General features: G+C 41.8%; 1 protein-coding gene across 12 annotated transcripts in view; it reads right to left on the minus strand.

The window, feature by feature from the left end:
* Positions 1-21,196, minus strand: part of arnt2 (aryl-hydrocarbon receptor nuclear translocator 2) — a 715,479-nt gene that overhangs the window by 439,445 nt on the left and 254,838 nt on the right. For 2 of the 12 annotated variants that reach the window (XM_085968885.1, XM_085968887.1), the window contains exons 2-4: positions 9,880-9,927; positions 1,344-1,361; positions 78-291 (exon numbers count right to left, since the gene is read on the minus strand). In XM_085968885.1, coding sequence (XP_085825011.1) covers positions 78-291; positions 1,344-1,361; positions 9,880-9,927 — 280 coding nt within the window. Of the gene's footprint in view, positions 1-77; positions 292-1,343; positions 1,362-2,448; positions 2,585-2,861; positions 3,058-9,879; positions 9,934-12,017; positions 12,282-21,196 lie in introns of those variants that run through there. The other 10 variants (XM_085968886.1, XM_085968889.1, XM_085968891.1 and 7 more) reach the window with 9 other exon arrangements.

Raw genomic sequence — 21,196 nt, forward strand, 5'->3', positions numbered from 1 at the left:
AGTAAATAATGGCTGTTTTCTTAGTAGCTTCAGGATTCACCGCCTAACTTAATAGAATTTCTAATCCTAACACTAACCTTTTCTGTTAGGAACGAAGGCTTGTAGGCACCATCGGTGGAAGTATTTCCTGTTCCCCTTAAAGACTTCATATGAGACACAGCCATGCGAAGAATGGTCAGTTTATCAGGTTTGCGTGCTAAAGCACTGCATGTTGGCACCATGTCAGACAATTCTGTGATGTAGGCAGTCATCTTGTTCCGACGCCGTCTCTCAATTTCACTGTGATTCTCTCTGCAGATTATAACATAGCATCAATTATAGTATTGATAAACTATAAAGGAAAATCAGAAAATGGCAAACAATCCAGTTACAGCTGCCAGTAAATGTTTTCCTGTGACACGGCCATGTTTCGGGATTTCTGACTACACTGCCATGGAAGGACCTTGGTGTAATAAAGGTTAAAAATGCAGAGTTAAAGTGAGCTCTCAAAGGTTAAATTAAGAGGACAGCAGGGCTCGGGTATATAGATTAGAACTCAGGCAAGAGTCTCAAGCAGCATGCTCCAGACAATGAAAGTTAGTTGTGACATTTCAGTCATCATTCACTCCTATCCTAATTGAGCTGACTCGATTCATTTGAGCTCAGCAGGGGTAGTTACTGGGGTGATCTGGTGAGATTCTGCTTCCTGGAGTCAGAATTAACAGAAAGGAGAGAAAAATTACCCATGTTGAGGGTCAGTCAGGTCTAATGAAGGCTGCTGGAAAGCAGGTCTTGGCCTGAGCTGGGAATTCTGAGGGGGTCAGTTTTCCCAGCTAGAAGCTGACCCACAAGGAAATAAAACAAAAAGTGAATGTTCCATTTGCTATTCAGGGTATTTTTTGTGTTGCTACAGGAAGCGTTGTAATTGTTAGAGTCTAGAATTGCTACTTCTGTTCAGTCACGCATACCCTGTGGAATAAGCCAGCTTCTTGATTTATCATCGATGTTGTCTTACCAGAGGGCTCATCAGTTCCACCTACTGAAAGTTTGGGGAAATGCGTGTGCAAGTACACGCTGTCCAGTTTGTAGGACAAGGAGGACACTTTGTTTCATCCCCCTGGTTTACACTACCATTGGCTAGTGCAAGTTAACTCCAGAACGTAAATGGCATGAGGTCCACCTACGGGAGTAACTTGTGCCAGTGAACCGGAGAGAATATCTACGGCAGCTCTGAAATTTGTAACTGACCACCGAGTTGATTGTTTCTAACATGAAAAGCACTTCACAAAATTGTGTAACTGAAATTCAAGTCATTAATTCATTCTAAGACGTATTTGGATATTTCTGACGTATATAGTACTTACTTCATCATGCCTAATTCCCTATATAAATGAAGCATGTAAACAACATAATTTAAAAAAGCAAACAATTATTGATTTTCATAATTCTGCACAACCACGTTTTCCATTTTACAAAACTACCGACAAATGCGCTCTCTTCTCACACACTACATACTCCATTTATTTCAACAATTGAACTTAAAACACATCCTAGACTGAACTGATTTACTTTTACATTACACTGGCCTTCCATCAAAATAAATTCTAGGAACTGCTAATTTTTTTAAATACATGATATTTTGATTTTTATATCAGATCATTTTTCTATGTGACAAGCAGGATTGCCTTCAGGAAAATCGAATGCGCACTCAACAGAGACATTTTGTATCCCATTAGGCCATACACTGCACCTTCTGTGCGCACGTTTAATATTTTTCATTTTTAATACAGTTTTGTAAACCACTTCAAAAATTAAACCAAATGGAGAATTTAAAAAATGCAAACTTTTGCTTAGAGAGCAGTTCATGGAAGGCGGTAAACAAAAACCTGAATTTATATAGCATCACATCACATCTCTCAAACAGCTTCACGTATAATGAATGACTGACTTATCTAGGCAAAAACATTTTGCACACAGCAAAAATCCCACAAAAAAGCAACAAGAGGAATGAGAAATGAATCTGTTTTGGTGGATTGTTTAAGGGAGGAATGTTGGATGTCAGGAAAACTCGCTGCTCCTCTTCCCATGGCGCCACCTGGACCACAGGAACAGGCAGACAAAACCTCAGTTTAACACAACATCCAAAGGACTTCTGGCAATACAGCACTCCATCAATACTGCAGCTGAAAAGTCAGCCAAGACTATGTGCTCATACCCTGGAGCGGGCCTTGAACCCACAACCTTCTGACTCAGAAGCACACATGCGTATGACTGAGTATTAAGCGAGGTTGTTTGCAACAGTCACATCTGGAATCTACATTAAAAATTTATCAAAATATTTTTTGGGGGATATTCAGTTCAAGATAGTCACCAGAGGTCAGAACCTATAAAATCTCTTTGACTGGTAACTTAACTCAATGCAGCAAAACTTGCATGCTACACATGAAGTGATTTTGTTATAATAAATACCTCTATACATTGTGAAAAATGACATTGCATGATATTCGAAATGATCAACAGTGAACTCAGCCAATATATCGACCGAAGTACCAAAACTCAAGTTATATGCTCACAGAAACACCAACAGCATTGTACTTCTTCACTCCTTTAAAGGAAACGTAATCAGAGCACAAAGGTAATTCAATACATATAATCATCACATTTATATCCTGCAACAGTTAACAGCAAAAAGCAACATCACAGAACACTGAAAAAGCCTCAATCATAAGATGGTTACTATGACTATCTTTGCAATATACTAAAGTTGTCATTAATTCACATGAAAATAATTGCTGGGTGTTTCTTATTTATAAAAAAAACTGCTGACATGTGAACAAGATTTAGGAGCAATGGTAAAAGTGCTTTTGGAAGCTTTTTCCTACCCTGTCCAGTTTTTCGCGTCATCAGCACTCTGGTCGTCATCTGACCTGGAAGCAAAAATCAACTCTCTACACTAGAAAGAACGAGTTGGCATTGTGGGAGGAGGACGAAACTATTTGCTCTGGCCCGCTGCTAAACCCAGTAGGGTTACTCCTACCTTGCCCATTTTTCTTTATCATCGGGGTCTGATCAGCATACCTACAAACAAAATAGGGCAGTCAATTCAAAAGGAGCTAAAAACAGATCCATGCACACTGTACATTAGAGAGAACAATCACTGCATGACCCCACTAAAATATGTGCTCAATGATACAGCATTTAGAATTAGAAACCAACTCTGAAGAATATCAAAAAAGGAGGTTTATAAACATTTCACACCCCAATTATGGTAACAAATGCCCGAGAATAATAAAGTGACGCACTTAACACATTCATCCGAAAATCTTCAAAAGATATAATCAAGGGATGCGTCGACGTGCACTATATTTAGACACTTCCTTGTGGTCAATAATTGAGCAAGGTATGCAAAGACCTGGGAGCAGATTGCTTGCTTAGCCAAAAACCAGTACAGTACATTACATTGTGGAGAAACCAATGTAACATTCCAATTTACAACAATTCCATTGATTCAAAAACTCCCTAATTTTTTTTAATGTCCTGAATATATGAAGTAGTGTAACACTTAAAGGAAACAATTCAATATTATTACTCTTAAGGAGCTAATTACAATTTGTAGACAAAAATATTCACAGTTCCAAATTAGAACTGATTTTGTTAACCATGACCCGGAATTTCCTTGGAGCTGCTCCCGCTCCACCGCTGTAACTTCATCGGAAATCGTCAGCAGGGTTCCCATCGCACCTCCAGGGACTTATGGTGGCAAAGCGGGAGCAGCTCGGAGGAAATTCCGGGCCCGTGTAATAAAGGCTTATGCTAGAGTAGATTTGGTTAACTATGCATAAGCTGCTGTAAATGTTCACGTGTTAAATTTGGTGTTGTTTATTTAGATTTTCAGAAAGCTTTTTCAAATAATAAATTTAAGTGAATTAGAAATTCAGAAAGGGAGAGTTGAACACTGGACTGCATAAGAATCTAGTTAAAAACTAGGAAGTAGCATACTCAAAACAGGTATAACATGGATCAGGACAAGGCGTTAAAGGGAATCCCAAGACTTCAGTGCTTTCCCTGTTGTTTCTAAACTAAATTAATAATGTGGTTGCTAAACCATCTATACACAGGTCAAATGTGCTAATAACAAATATAGGGAGAAATAAGAAAAAAGATCAGTGTTTAGATTTCATTCACAAATAGGAGCAGGAGTAGGCCATAAGGCCCCTCGAGCCTGCTCCGCCATTCAATAAGATCATGGCTGATGATCTACCTCAACTCCACTTTGCCACCCTATCCCCATGTCCCTTGATTCCTTTAGTGGCCAAAAATCCGTCGATCTCAGTCTTGAAAATACTCAACGACTGAGCATCCACAGCCCTCTGCGGTAGAGAATTCCAAAGATTCACAACCCTCTGAGTGAAGAAATTTCTCATCTCAATCCTAAATGGCCGACCCCTTATCCCGAGACTGTGACTCCTGGTTCTAGGCTCTCAAGCTAGAAGAGCCTCTCAGCATCTACCCCATCAAGCCCTCTAAAAATGTTATACGTTTCAATGAGATCACCTCTCATTCTTCTAAACCCCAGAGAATGTAGCCTCACTCTACTCAATCTCTCCTCATAGGACAACCCTCTCACCCCAGGAATTAATCTAGTGAACCTTTGTTGCACCCAGGCAATCTTGTAGAGGAGAAAGCTGAGCTCAGGGTTAAGTTGGATGTCAAGGTTCTGTTCCTCTGGGCTTAGCACGAGATTGCAGCTGGAGAGGCTGATGGAGTTGAGGCTGGAGGCACATAGGTATTTGCTGGAGTGAATGACAATGGCTTCAGTTTTACCAATATTTAGATGGAGGAAGTTTTGGGTCATCCAGTTCTTAATGTCGAAAAGGGTGTTGGAGAGTGTGGAAACAGTTGTTGGATTAATGGAAGAAGCAGAGAGATAAAGCTGAGCGTAATCTGCAAAGATGTGAAAGTGTCTTGGCATCTTTGGATGATGTTGTTGAGAATTGCACGTGAAGAGCAGGGGGAAAACTTGGAACCCTGGGTTACACAAGTTGGCCTTTCAGGCATTGGAGGAGACGCCATTGGAAGCTTAATATGCTTCAATAAGATTAACAACTTGTAAATCCTAGGATCCTCTACCTCTCCACCACCTCTGTCGACCCCTCCACTGTCTCTAAATCATCAGACTGCTTGTCCAACATCCAGTACTGGATGAGCAGAAATTTCCTCCAACTAAATATTGGGAAGACCGAAGCCATTGCTTTCGGTCCCCGCCACAAACTCCGTTCACTAGCCACCGACTCCATCCCTCTCCCTGGCAACAGTCCGAGGCTGAACCAGACTGTTCGCAACCTTGGTGTTATATTTGACCCCGAGATGAGCTTCCGACGACATATCCACGCCATCACTAAGACCGCCTATTTCCACCTCCGTAACATCGCCTGACTCCACCATTGCCTCAGCTGATCTGCTGCTGAAACGCTCATCCACGCCGGTTACTTCCGGACTTGACTATTCCAATGCACTCCTGGTCGTAACTCCTATCTTCCACCCTCCATAAACTTAAGCTGCTTGTTTTCAAATCACTCCATGGTCTCACCCCTCCCCGTCTCTGTAATCTCCTCCAGCCCTAAAATCCTGGAGATCTCTGCGCTCCGCCAATTCTGGTCTCTTGAGCATCCCCGATTTTAATCGCTCCACCATTGGTGGCCGTGCCATTAGCTGCCAAGGTCCTAACCTCTAGAATTCCCTCCCTAAATCTCTCCGCCTCTCTACCTTCTCTTTCTCCTTTAAGACACTCCTTAAAACCTACCTCTTTGACCAAGCTATCTCCTTATGTGGCTCGGTGTCAAATTTTGTTTGATAAGACTCCTGTGAAGTGTCTTGGGATGTTTTACTATGTTAAAGGTGCTATATAAATACAAATTGTTGTTGTTGGTCACTTCAAAAGATGGTTTTCTCCACTGGCTCTCCATGCTCAAGAGAACCAAGTAAGATTCAACACTCTCCAAGGCTTCCCCTCCCTGTCTTCAAAAACCCTCAAAGATCTTTTTCTGTGACTGCTAACCCTTCTTTTCCCTTTCTTCCACTTGCCCAGTCCACTTGTCACCCACCACTCTGTAAAACACCGAGATGTCTCAGTGCAAGTTGGCTAGTGTAGCTAAGGTCATAGAGTCATAGAGTTTTACAGCACAGAAAGAGGCCCTTCGGCCCATCGTGTCTGCGCCGCCCATCCCTCCCTGTCCAGTCTAATCCCATTTTCCAGCATTTGGTCCATAGCCTTGTATGCAATGGCATTTCAAGTGCTCATCCAAATGCTTCTTGAATGTTGTGAGGGTTCCTGCCTCTACCACCCTTTCAGGCAGTGAGTTCCAGCTTCCAACCACCCTCTGGGTGAAAAAGTTCCTCCTCAAATCCCCCCTAAATCTCCTGCCCCTTACCCTGAATCTGTGCCCCCTTGTTATTGACCCCCCTACTAAGGGGAAAAGTTCCTCTTTATCTACCCTATCTATGCCCCTCATCATTTTGTACACCTCAATCAGGTCCCCCCTCAGCCTCCTTTGCTCCAAGGAAAACAACCCCAGCCTGTTGAGTCTTTCTTCATAGCTGAGGCGCTCCATCCCAGGTAACATCCTGGTGAATCTTCTCTGCACCCTCTCCAAAGCAATCACATCCTTCCTATAGTGAGGCGACCAGAACTGCACACAGTACTCCAGCTGTGGCCTCACCAGCGTTTTGTACAGCTCCATCATAACCTCCCTGCTCTTATATTCTATGCCTCTGCTAATGAAGGCAAGTATCCCATAAGCCTTTTTAACCACCTTATCTACCTGTTCCGCTGCCTTCAGGGATCTATGTACATGTACACCAAGATCCCTCTGACCCTCTGTACTTCCTAGGGTCCTACCACTCATTGTGTATTCCCTTGCCTTATTTGTCCGTCCAAAATGCATCACCTCGCACTTTTCCGGGTTAAATTCCATTTGCCACTTTTCCGCCCATCTGACCAACCCGTTAATATTGTCCTGTAGCCTGAGGCTTTCCTCCTCGCAATTTACCACCCCACCAATTTTCGTGTCATCCGCGAACTTACTGATCATACCCTTTACATTCTCATCCAAATCATTAATGTAGATCACAAACAGCAAGGGACCCAGCACCGATCCCTGAGGTACCCCACTGGACACAGGCCTCCAGTCACAAAAGCAACCTTCGACCATCACCCTCTGCCTCCTGCCACTCAGCCAGTTTAGGATCCAACGCGCCAAGGCCCCCTGGATCCCATGGGCTCTTACCTTCTTGACCAGTCTCCTATGCGGGACCTTGTCAAAAGCTTTACTGAAGTCCATGTAAACCACATCCACAGCATGTCCCTCATCCACACACCTAGTCACCCCCTCGAAAAATTCAATCAGATTGGTCAGACATGATTTACCCTTGACAAAGCCATGCTGACTATCCCCGATTAATCCTTGCCTCTCCAAGTGGAGACTAATTTTGTCCCTCAGAATTTTTTCCAATAATTTCCCTACCACAGATGTTAGGCTCACTGGCCTGTAATTCCCTGGTTTATCCCTGCTACCCTTCTTGAATAATGGTACTACGTTAGCTGTTCTCCAGTCCTCTGGTACATCCCCTGTGGCCAGAGAGGTTCTGAAAATTTGTGTCAGAGCCCCTGCAATCTCCTCCTTTGCCTCACACAACAGCCTGGGATACATCTCGTCCGGGCCTGGGGATTTATCCACTTTTTGGCCTGCTAAAACCGCTAGTACCTCCTCCCTCTCGATGCTAATATGTTCAAGTATGTCACAGTCCCCTTGCCCGACTTCTATGTCTACATCGTCTTTCTCCATAGTGAACACTGAGGCAAAAAATTCATTTAAAACCCCACCTACTTCATCTGGCTCTACACACAGCTTGCCACTTTGGTCCCTAATGGGCCCTACCCTTTCCCTGGTTGTCCTCTTGCCCTTAATATACTTATAAAACATCTTAGGATTTTCCTTTATTTTGCTCGCCAGTGTTATTTCATGGCCCCTCCTCGCCCTCCTAATTTCCTTTTTAAGTATGCCCCTGCACCTCTTATACTCCTCTAGGGCTTCTACCGTCTTTTGTCTTTTGTAACTGCCAAAAGCCCCCCTTTTTTTCCTAATGCATTTTTGTATATCCTTTGTCATCCAAGGTTCCCTTTGCTTGTTGGTCCCACCCTTGACCTTTACAGGAACATGTTGGTGTTGTACTCTCTCTATTTCCCTTCTGAAAGCCTCCCACTGTTTTGATGTGGATTTTCCTATAAGTAGCTGCTCCCAGTCCACTTTTGCCAGATCCTGTCTTATCTTATTAAAATCGGCCTTCCCCCAATTTAGAACCCTGATTTCCGGGCCGTCTTTGTCTTTTTCCATGACCACCTTAAATCTCACCGAATTGTGGTCACTATCGCCAAAATGCTCTCCTACAGACACTTCCACCACCTGCCCGGCTACATTCCCTAGAATTAGGTCCAGTACCACCCCCTCTCTTGTAGGACTTTCTACATGTTGGCTCAAAAAGCTTTCCTGGATGCACTTTAAGAATTCTGCTCCCTCCAAGCCTTTCACACTCTGACTATCCCAATTTATATTGGGGAAGTTGAAATCCCCCACTATTACTACCCTATTATTTTCACACTTTTCTGATATCTGCCTGCATATCTGTTCCTCTATCTCCCCCTGACTGTTTGGGGGCCTATAGTACACTCCCAGCAAGGTGCTTGACCCCTTTTTGTTTTTAAGTTCTACCCATATGGCCTCATTAGAGGAACCCACTAATATATCATCCCTCCTTACAGCAGTAATAGACTCCTTAATTAATATTGCAACACCCCCTCCCCTTTTACACCCCCCTCTGTCTCGCCTGAAGATTCTGTACCCCGGAATATTTAGCTGCCAGTCCTGACCCTCCCTCAACCATGTCTCCGTGATAGCAACAATATCATACTCCCATGTGTTCAACAACAACTTCAGTTCATCCACCTTATTTGCAAGACTCCTTGCATTAAAATAAATGCCTTCCAGCCCTGCCATATTCCCTTTTGCCTTCACATCTTTGCTCTGCCTTCCCTGCTGACTTGTTTTTTCCTCCTTATTTGGCTGTACATCACCCCCTACTATAGCTCCACTCTGTATCCCATCCCCCTGCCGAATTAGTTTAAACCCCCCCCAGCAGTGCTAGCAAACCTCCCCGCAAGGATATTGGTTCCCCTCTGGTTCAGGTGTAAACCGTCCGACTTGTACAAGTCCCACCTGTCCCAGAAGCAGACCCAGTGATCCAGGAAACTAAAGCCCTCCCTCCTGCACCATCCCTTTAGCCACGCATTCATCTGTTCTATCCTCCTATTCCTATACTCACTAGCAAGATTATCACCACAAAAAAGTAGGAACTCAGGGATAAATGGAAATTAGTGCAAATCTGTTATCTGGCAGCCTAGGTCTCATCGCCAGCCCCCAACCCCAACTTTAAGGTGGTCCCATTTCTTTTGACCTGGAGTAAACACTATACACAAAGTGATGCCTCATTTCAGAGCTTTCTGAATTAGATCCTATGCTGCAGATTCGTTTGATTTTCACATTTCATTTTATAAAATCAAAACATATACAAGCATGTTATTTTCACCGCCCAAATGCTGCCAAGGGATACTGTCAAATGATTGGCAAATCATTTTCGTTTATTAACTGTCACTACATCTTTATTTGATCCAGACCACTTGGTGACCATGGTAAACAAAGGCCATTTTATCCCAAAAGAGTTTGCCATTTTAGATCAAATACCAGTAAAGTTGCACACGGTGTACAGGGCAATTCAGTTTAGGAATTCCATAGCAAATGCATCAACGCCCTCCAACCCCAATTCACCAACTCCTAACTCACTCACCTTGAAAATTTGCTAGGCCCTTCTCCATCTTCATCGTCAAATTCCAGTCTAAGGAAAAATATATTTCAATCAAAACTTTCAATCCATTAAAGTACTAAACAGAGCAAAGACTTGTAACATAGCTAACCAAAGAATTATCTTTTTATACACTCCATTTACAGTCTTCTGCCATTTCTCACCATACAATTTCAGTCATGCGGGGGTAAATGTTCTCGATTGAAACTTATACTTTAGCTAGCATGACAAATATTGTGAATTGATTAAAAGCCATGAAATAGTTTTAGAAAAAATGGGAATACCAGCATATTTATTACTGGAGAGCTATTTTGTGACCATTTCGTAGTTGAGGAACTCTTGCCCACCCATGATAGTACACTCGTTTGTAACTACTTTAGTGCTACACTAAATATTGAAGCAATGTTCTAGTTATATAAGGAGTTTGAATTCAATAGTTTACATAGTGATATTCCAAATATATAAGAAAATGTTTAACTTTTCTCTGGGTTTCTGGTTTCAGTTGGCTTTCGGATTGTGGACAATAGAAAACCATGCAATGTCGCTTTGACTTTGAGCAACAAAACCCCACGAGACACTGTGGTTTATGCTCATCTGCTTGCACTTTGCAATTAAACTTGGTACGAAACGTCATGTTTTCAGCACTTTAAAGAAAAGTTCATGCTTGGACAAACATGAGTAAGTTAACCCAATACCTACATGATTCACTAGAATGTTTAAATCAATTATTTACAGGGCAATGAAAATACCTCGAGCCTTTTAATGAAACATTTTAAGCACAAGTTAGAAACTGCACCCATAGTTCTCAAACTTCCAGCATCATGAACACAAACATTGAACATGACCCCCTTACAACAATATGCTGCTTTTTAAGCTAGGTGGATGACAATGTTATCTACAATTTACATATAATTCAATTACTTAAAATCCTTGTTTTGTGAAATCATCTATAGCTTCAATTTAAATTGGAAAAAAAGAGATATACATAAACCCTTTATGTTTAGTGACTAAAGGTTCCAGTAAACATTCAAATACTTGACAAATTTTTAAACCAGAAATAATTGTTTTTAAAAAAACTAAAATCACCCATAGAACTTGAACCTTGAAATGTTTTTAGTTACTTTACAACTTAGTTAAATGTTCAATTCGAACTTTTAAATGGGCAGCTAGTTCAACTTAAATTTTCAGTGATGGTGGAGAATATGATTCATGAACCTTATTCCTACTAGCACAGACCAATTGGGAGCACTACACTCAGAGCAAGAGAGACACGTAGCTTTAACATATTTAAATTTTTCTTAGGTTTCAGAAACCCAACTTCTTTATACAATTTGGCAATATAATTCAGATATTAAATTGTGTCCCAGCTATTTTTCATTGAAATATGAATACAGTCAATAGTATTTTTTCAAAAATATCAGATTACAGAGGGGATTGGGTTGGATACAGTAACACACAACCATCCACCACACACTCAAAATTGAACTTCCAAAGTCACTGTTTTTTTCTAAATAGTGGTAAATTACTATATCGTGTGAAGCTATCACAAGATTAGGGTCATGTAGCCCACCAAAAATGTCCTGCTGTGTGTTTTCAGATTTTTGTTTTTATTTCAGATCTCCAGAATTTGCTGTTTTCCCTTTTCTATTATCCTTTGAACCAGTTTGAATGCGATTTTCACTCGAATGAAATCCTTCCAACGTTAAGCAATGAAGTTTACATAGCCAAGCCCAGGGCCGGCATATTCTGCACCAGTGCCATTACATGAACGGTCACAAAATGGAACGTGTAGTTGTGAACAATGCTCTGGAGAAAATCATTCTAGTAACTGAGCATAAAATTATCACACAGTCCTGCTATAGATAATTTGCAGTCTCTTAACTACAAATACTTTTAAGCTGGGAGTATCACCATTAAAATTGCAGGTTATTTATATTAATCTCAAAGTAGATTTACTTGCAAAATGTGGATTTCCCCCACCCCTGGCAACGATCAAAATGTCCAAGTGTGGGATTTGTGCACTTTCACTGCTGATCTTTATTCCATGATCCTGGTCCCTGACAATCAGAGCCAGTAAAGGGGATCGAGCAGAGGATACACAACACACCCAAAACTCAACTTACTTTTTCTGCTTACACACACTGACTGTATTTCCAACATTTCTGTTTTTGCCTAAAAATAAAAAAAAATTCCAGTTTCTGATACCAACCAAATAGAAGACCATAAACCTTGAAAGGAATTGCTCGCAATGTATTTGACATTGCAGATACGCTTCTTTAATGAAACTCTCCAAACTTTTTTTTTTACTATTAATGATATTCAGTTTTGAGATGGTGCACCGTTAGCAAATATGAAACAAGCACAGAAGGTGACTTTAGTTCAGCAACAGTGACACCTGCGAGCACTGGCTGCCAAGATTTTGATAAATTGAAGAGAAAGCCAATTAATGCACAGATCGATAGCAAAATACTGCGGATGCTGGAAATCCGAAACAACAACAGAAAATGCTGGAAAAACTCAGCAGGCCAGGCAACATCCGTGGAGAGAGAAACAGAGTCAACGTTTCAGGTCGAAACCCTTCTTCAGAACTGAGAAAAAAAGCAGGAAATTAAACAGATTAAAAGGCCAGTTTGGGGGCTGGGAAATGGGGGAGGGGATGAAAGAACAAAGGGGAGGTCTGGGAGGTGAAGAGACATTAAGAGATATTCAAGGCGAGACGAGATGGTAATAGGACAGGTAAAGAGACAAAGGATGGCTCGAGATGAAGTGTGAAATGCGCTGGCAGAGTGAGAGACAGCTGCCATGTGGGAGAAAAAAAAAGGAAAAGGCACAAACCAAAGGTGTGGATAAAAAATATATAAAATATAATAGGGGCTGAGGTTATGATCTGAAATTGTTGAACTCGATATTGAGTCCAGAAGGCTGTAAAGTGCCTAATCGGAAGATGAGGTGCTGTTCCTCGATTGTTCCATGGAAGCTCAGCGTAAGCGAGTTCAACAATTTCAGATCATAACCTCGGCCCCGATTATATTTTTATATATTTTTTATCCACACTTTTGGTTTGTGCCTTTTCCTTTTTCTCTCTCCCACACGGCAGCTGTCTCTCACTCTGCCAGCGCATTTCACACTTCATCTAGAGCCATCCTTTGTCTCTTTACCTGTCCTATTACCATCTCGTCTCGAATATCTCTTAATGTCTCTTCACCTCCCAGACCTTCCCTTTTGTTCTTTCATCCCCTCCCCCATTTCCCAGCCCCCAAACTGGCCTTTTAATCTGTTTCATTTCCTGCTTTTTTCTCAGTTCTGAAAAAGGGTTTCGACCCGAAACATTGACTCTGTTTCTCTCTCTCCACGGATGTTGCCGGGCCTGCTGAGTTTTTCCAGCATTTTCTGCTGTTATAATGCAAAGATCAATGGACAGAGACAGTAGCTGACTTTAGCAGTCATATCCTCCCAAGATCAGAATTACAGCAACATAAGATTAATAGGCTACAGATTTGTTCCGCACTGATAGAGGATTAATCTTTAGAATCTGCTGGCTGTAATTTAATAGATTCAAAAAAAACAAAAAAATGAAACTTTACTATATAATCAATAAATTACAAACTAAAATGTGATTTATAGTTCAAAATAATTATTTGGTAAGAAGGAACTTTTTTTAAAGTTTGAAATCTTTTTTTTAATGGTTTACTTAGGTAGCCCGGGCCTCTCGCTGACAGGGTCCATGGGCGGCTGTATGGTGCGTCAATGTCAGTACCTGTCCAACCAGCAGAGGGTGCAAGATAACAGTTAATTTTCGCAGTACTTTGCTTTTTGTTAATATCCCGTTTTTCCACTGGATTGGCTTCTTGCCTTTGCGTAGTACTGTGAATGATGCTCCAGGAGAGGTTATTGGGGTAGGAAAGGACACATACGAGTGGGTGCAAAATACATATACCTATAACACACCAACCCGCCTCTCCCACTGCAAGTTACGTTATAGATGCAAAATACTTAAAAAAAATAAATAAAATAAAATAATAAATAAATAAATAAATAAAAAATTTAAGTTGCGATCTTCTAACCTAGAATCCAGAAATCTACAAGCAACTACCATTGCCCCAAGACACTTACAAGCAACCACATTTATCGGGATTTGCCTTTTTTGACCATTTCCCCACAGGGAGTGGTTCAGCAGTAGCCTTTAAAGGAGCAGCTAAAGTAAACAGAGCTCGACCATAGCAGCTAAATATCACAACAGTGCTCCAGACTACGCATTAGCAATGCCTCAGGAGATGCACTTATACAGCAGGTCTCCGGAGGAGGAAACTCTATTATGTAACAATAACGGTAGTTATGCATCATGGCCACTGATTCATGCAAAGTCAAATCCTGTTTTTATTACATGGGATTTTAACTGGTATTTTGGGAATTATATTCTGGAATTCTGACCATTTTCCTTGAACACCATAAATCAGTGACATCAATTAGAACTATCGAAGTTTACAGCACCAAAGGAGGCTATTCAGCCCATTGTCTCTGTGCTGGCTCTTTGCTAGAACAAGCCAAAACTAAACCCAGTGACCCATGCTCTCCCCATAGGCTTGTATCTTTCTCTGCTTTAAGAGCATCAGTGATCTCTAGCTCAATCATTCCCTGTGGCAAAGCATTCCATGTTCCAACAACCCTTTGTGTGAAGACATTTCTCCCAACTTCTCTATCTCGGATAAGTTTAAATTGATGACCTTTCATCACTGGCCACCCAGCCAAGTCTTTCCTTATTCATTCTATCAAATACGTCATAATTTTTAAAACTGCTATTAAATCAGTGGGAATCGTCACAGTATCTCAGTTTTTCCTCACAAGTATAGTTTACCCATCCCTGGCATCAGCCTGGTGAATCACACTGGACACTCACTATAGCCGTGTTAGCCATGACTCAGTGGGTAGCACTCTAGCCTCCGAGTCAGTAAATTGTGGGTTCACGTCCCACTCCAAAGACTTGAGTACACAATCCAGGCTGACACTCCAGTGCAGTACTAAGCGAGTCATGAGAGATGTTATAATTCGAGGCCCTGTCTGCCCTCTCAGGTGGACATAAAAGATCCCATGGCACAATTTCGAAGGAGAGCAGGGGAGCTCTCCCCCGGTGTCCTGGCCAATATTTATCCCTCAACCAAAAACTAAAACAGATGATCTGGTCATTTATCACATTGATTTTTGTGGGAGCTTGCTGTGCGCAAATTGGCTGCCACATTTCCTACATTACAAGTGACTCCACTTCAAAAGTACTTCATTGGCTGTAAAGTGCTTTGTGACGTCCCGAGGTGCTGAAAAGTGTTATGTAAATGCAAGTCTGTCTTTCTTTTCTATAAGCTAGCTTGTCCTAAAACTCTACCCATCAGTCCTATCCTCACTGATCTACATCAGCTCCTGGTTCCCCATAACTCAAATTTAAAATTCTCATCGTGTTTAAATTCCTTCATGGCCTTGCTCCATTCCTGTAACCTCCTCCAGTCCTACAATGCCCTCAAACTCTCCGTTCCTCTGACTCTGCCTCTTGTGTATCCGTCCTCCCTTCACCCCACCACACTGGTTGCCCATCACACTGGAATTCTCTCCCTAAGCCTCTCTGCCTGTCCAACTCCCTCTTCTTCGTTAAGACCCTCTTTAAAACCCACCTCTAATATAAATCCAAGTCATTGTTACACATCTGCTGTAGCTTTTGCTTTTTATTCCAAATCTTTAGAAGATGCATTAAGCTGAGTATCTTTCCTCATGCTAACGTTAGTCCAATTTTCAAAAAAAAATTGAATTTTGAAGTCACATAATTAGTGTACCTGTGCTTTACTGAAAAGCTACAAAAGATAAATGTCCTAACACCTATAAAAGAGAGAGACACAGAGAAGCAGATGTTGTCTTTCCTCATTCTGATTTGACTTTTGAAAACCACAATTTAAATTTTGTAAGTAAACAACAACTCTTTGGAGAGAAAGGGTAGGGGGGAAACAGGTTGAGGGCGAGACCTCTCCACTGCACTAACTTCTCTTAGGAGCAACAGGGAGGGGGAAGAGAGCAGAGAGCAGGAAAGGGATGGGGGATTACGAGTGATAACAGAGTACGGAGGCAAGAAGAATACAGGGATTGAGGGGATGGTTCAATGCAAAAGAGGCAGGCCAATGAGATGGTGGCTGGAAGGGAGTATTGGGAAAATTAAGTAGTGGGACATAATGGGAGTGAAGACATGGGGTGGGGAAGCATAAATGATTGGGGAGTGGGTGGGAAGCGACCTGCTGAGGGGCCTATTTTCTCAAATGCAGCCTACAACCATTAATGGTTCCTTTCGCTACCGCACCAGCCACCACCTCCCATCTAAAATGAAGAAAAAGACAAGCATGACAGAGAGAGAGAAATAGATAAAGAAATAAACAGGAATACGAAGAAAACAGAGACAGGGAAAAGATACACCATATTCTCCAATTTATAACAACTTGTATTTAAATAGCACCTTTAACATAGCAAAACGTCCCATGGCACTTCACAGAAGCATTATCAGATAGAATTTGATACCGAGTCAGAGAGAGATATTAGGACAGGTGATCAAAACTTCGTCAAAGAGGTAGCTTATAAAGAGCATCTTAGAGAGAGAGAGAGAGCTAGAGGCAGAGAGGTTTAGAGAAGGAATTCCAGAACGGAGGGCCTAGGCAGTTGAAGGCGCGGCTGCGGAAATCGGGGATGCACAAGAGGCCAGAATTGGAGGAACGCAGAGATCTCGGGGTTGTAGGGCTGGAGGAGGTTACAGAGATAGGGAGGGGCAAGGCCCTGGAGAGATTGAACACTAGGATGAGAATTTTAAATTTGAGCCATTGCCAGACCAGGAGCCAATGTAGGTCAGTGAGCAGAAGGGCGATGGGTGAACGAGACTTGGTGTGTTAGGATAAGTGCAGCTGAGTATTGGATGAGCTGAAGTTTATGGAGGGTGGAAGATGGGGGGGGCCGGCCAGGAGAGCCTTGGAATGATTTAGCGTGCAATGTGCACATATGTATATTTTGCATGAGACTGACCATTAACCGATCTAGAGTCACTTTGAAACAGTAATCAAAGTTGGCAATACTGATCATTCATCAGTGTTTTGACTAGCATTCCTGGCACTAACTCTAGAAGGCAAAAGAAAATCTCAAACAATGCTTTCCTCAGGTGTTGCACACAAACAACCAATTTTCACATAGGAAAGGAATTTTGCCTATTGTTTTACTGTAAGTGCTAAGAGAGAGCCAGGCTTAGTTAGTCAAAAGTGCCGAGTGTAAACACTAGATGCGGAGTTTTTCAAGTGTTAGTAAGATGGGATTCTATAATTTAATCACAATCATTCAATTCTGAATCAGGAAATGTTTATCTGAATTTCATCATGGTGTAAATGTAGCTTGATACAGTTCAGGCTTGCATGCAATACTTCCATTCCCACTGCAGAAACAGCTACCATAGGTAAGCCTGCATTCCCCGTGATCAGAAACTTAACTTTACCCACTCTGGGTATGGGAAAGAATACACCACCAGGCAAACGTGTAAACATGCTACCAACCGTCTCAAAAGACGGATAATATAATCTATCCCAGACGCTTTCCATAACAAACTAAACCATTAAATAGGTTTATTCATGAATAGAGTTATTTGGAGAAAAAGCAGTATTGGGGAAGAGTGTCCATACAACGCAAAGTATAGAAACAGCTCGCAACCAGTCAGGTAACATCCTCTGAATTCTTCTTACAGAATTTCAGATGAAGTACTTCGGAAAACACAAGCAATTCTGTTTCTCAGCAAAAGCGGAATACAGGAAACTTTGTTATATCCGGCACCGACGGGACCGAGCTGTTGCCGATCTATCAAAACTGCCGGACAAACCAGCGCTAATGTTGAAGCACACGGAGGTTTTCAGCTCCGTATCTGGCAACAAACACTGTTGCTTAGCAACAGCTTCTAAACAGTCGGCCCATACCTTGGAAGCGTCTCTGTAGCTTAGCAACAGCTTCAGAGAGACTTTGCAGAGCCCGACTGTTGAAAAAAAAGCCACGAGAAGAAAAAAAACCTAACAAAACGGCTCCTGATTTCTGCCGGTGGATCGAGGTTTCCGGACATTCAACCTCCGGATAAACCAAAGTTTCCTGTACAATCTTTGTAACCTTGCACTTACACAGTTCTTGCAAAGTGCAATTTGATGTGGTACTTCACAGCAAGACAAACCAAACTGCTGATATACATTTTTTTAAAACATACTTTTATATTTGTATATAATCCATTTGCAAAACAGGCAGTGATTTAAAGAGGGTACACCACAATTTTTACAACGTATAAACCACCCTGCATGTGGATTACCACGTGGGGTGTTTGATAAATTTGGGTTTGGCAAATTGACAACCAGAACTGTCAATAAATACCAAGCTCATTTTGTTCACACCGAGTTCAAAGCGTCTTTACTTTCATTGACTTTTGCTTCAGAGCAGAAGCCAGCAGCCTGCTCCCTGCAGCCCACCTTAATCAATGCATTAGCGCATTGCTATCTCTTTAAAATTCAGACCTCGTCCAACAGCAAATATGCAGGTAAAACTGCAAGCTCCATTTAGACTGATATTTTTAAACTCTTGCATTTAAAACTAAAATGAAAACCAAAGAAGCTATGAACAAAATGTCATTATTGTCACAATTAAGCATGAAAATAACTCTGGCTTGTGCTAAAGCTACAAAACGTTGTTCCATTTTATTTTTGTTTGAAAATACCTTTAAAATTCACCTGCTTCCCTTTTCAAAGAAATTAGGCTCATAAAAGCACTTTTTTTTATTCCTTACAAGAGCTACATGAGTATTTGGCTTACATATTCCACGAAATCCCCTACCCAAGAAATTCACTGTTGCCAAGGAACAGAAAAAGCCTCCACTATCATTCCCCGTGACAGTGCCAAAAACAGCGTTTGATTCCAAGAGACTGGAAAAGGGCTGGCGAGAACTCCAATGGAACAGGTTACAAATGATTGTTATCCTCTACTTTACTATCTCGCAGTATTTTAAAACTATCTGATTTTGAAAATAAATGTAATTCGCTATTTTAGTCCGTCAAATCTCTGATCCCTTTAACATTTTCAACCTATCTAAAATGAATGTGGGAACAAAGCACTAGGCTACACTTAATGCATAGCAGTGCCATAGTTTGGGATAACCGCTAATCCCTGGGCCCAGGAAACCTGAGGGTTAAAAAGCGAACAGATTCTAGATTTCAATGTTTAGAATGGAGTTTTCTTGTACCGAGCAGTGAGGAAATTGTAGTTACGTTTTTTTTCCAATTAATGGAAGAGCACAATTTTGGGGAAAGTTTGAATGGGACTAACACTTCAAGGAGAATTTATGGAATATTAGTAAGACTTGAGGAAGTGGGGCAGACTGAGCACACCGCTGAAGATCAGAACAAGTTTTGGTTCCAGGAGCAAAATCAACACTCTCGATAGGGCAGGAGCATCAGATAACAAAAACAAAAACTTGATACCACCTTCGGCAAGCAGCCAGCGCAATTCCAGGTCAAAGCAGTAACCTGGGTGAGGAATCCATCACCTCTGCAAATCCACACAAGTAATACGCCAGAATCGATTACTTCACCCTGAAGCAACCATACCTACCTGGTCAATGGAGCGAATTAGGAGAATGGCGACATATTCAGAAATGGAATGGACTCCACAATGTGCACAAATGACTTCAGCTCCCCAATATTCTCCCTCCAATGAGGAGCCAGAGAGTTAAGCTCCTCTCAGGAAGCAATGGCATAGGGATCATTAAAATTATTTTTTACCCATTCACCACTAGAGACAGCGTACAGTCACTGTAGCCCCAACTCCAGCAGATCACAGCCTACCCTTCTCCCCAAATGAGTGAAATAACTATGGGCACATTATTTAAATACACACAATGTTGGCCTCCAAAATACAAGCCTCCACAACATCCAAACTCTCTCCCGTAAGAATGCAAACAAGCACAGGAGGAAGATGTAAGCCACAATTAGCATTCTGCCCAAGCCTACCTCAGTGCAGTAACCTGTTTCCAGCATGACTGCTAATGAGTTTAGGGAAAACATTTATGTCCCCCGCCCAACTAAACCCCAAATAGCTATGACCCTTAAGCACACTGTGCTGGCAGCATCTGAACAGCCACATCAGTAAAACCAAGCTACCAGTGTCCAATGTATTCTTCCAAAGCACTATGCAAATTGCAAAATTATCCACCAAAAAATAAACATATGCAACTTCCTGAAATGTGCATGAAGGTAATTTGTTTAAAATAGTTAGCAAAAATTTAAAGAACAGCTCAGATCAATGAAGTACACAAATTCCACAGGGGGATGGACAATGTGGCCGAGCACAATTTAGAAGAAAATAGCATTCCTCCTCGCATTGGTTTTGGTTGCTCGCCGACGCCTGTAAACTTGAAAGTATGAAAATCTACTTAAAAATTATATACTGTGTAAACAGTACGACATACATTGTGAGATGCCCTTTGAGAGATTACACATAGCAGCCTGGCAAGGTTCAAAAAGACCTTTTTAATGCACTGGGGGGCAGCCGATTAATTGCTAACGGTAGGTTGAGGAGTGTCAAAACTCTTGGTTAAATCCAGGTCATCACTTTGCGTGGCAGTGATGGTAAACCTGTCAGGCCAAAAAAGCCATGTGACTCCTTGGAACATGAAATCACACGAAAGAACGAACTTGTTTGTATATCGCACATTAATACATCCTGAGGGTGCCCCAAAGTGATTTATAACCAATGGGTTACTTTTAAATTGCAATTACTGTTGTTATCTAGGCAAAAAAAAAAATCAGGCAACCTCCTTAGTGGGGCAAGGTACTGACTTGGATAGAGAACTGGTTGGCAGCCCTGGTTGGCCAAAGAGTCGGAATAAATGGGTCTTTTTCCAAGTGGCAGGCAGTGACTAGTGGGGTACCGCAGGGATTGGTCCTTGGACCCCAGCTATTCACAATATATATTAATGATCTAGACGAGGGAACTAGATGTAATATCTCCAAGTTTGCAGACAACACAAAGCTGGGTGGGCATGTGTGCTGTGAGGAGGATGCAGAGAAACTCCAGTATGATTTGGACAGGTTGGGCGATTGGGCAGATGCAGTATAATGTGGATAAATGCGAGGTTATCCACTTTGGTGGCAAAAACAGGAAGGCAGATTATCTGAACGGCAATAGATTGGGAAAAGGGGAAGTGCAACGAGACCTGGGTGTCCTTGTGCACCAGTTGCTGAAGGTAAGCATGCAGGTGCAGCAGGCG

Source organism: Somniosus microcephalus, chromosome 27 (assembly GCF_052327205.1).
Source record: "Somniosus microcephalus isolate GS21.2 chromosome 27, FLI_Smic_1.0, whole genome shotgun sequence".
Taxonomy (NCBI): domain Eukaryota; kingdom Metazoa; phylum Chordata; class Chondrichthyes; order Squaliformes; family Somniosidae; genus Somniosus; species Somniosus microcephalus.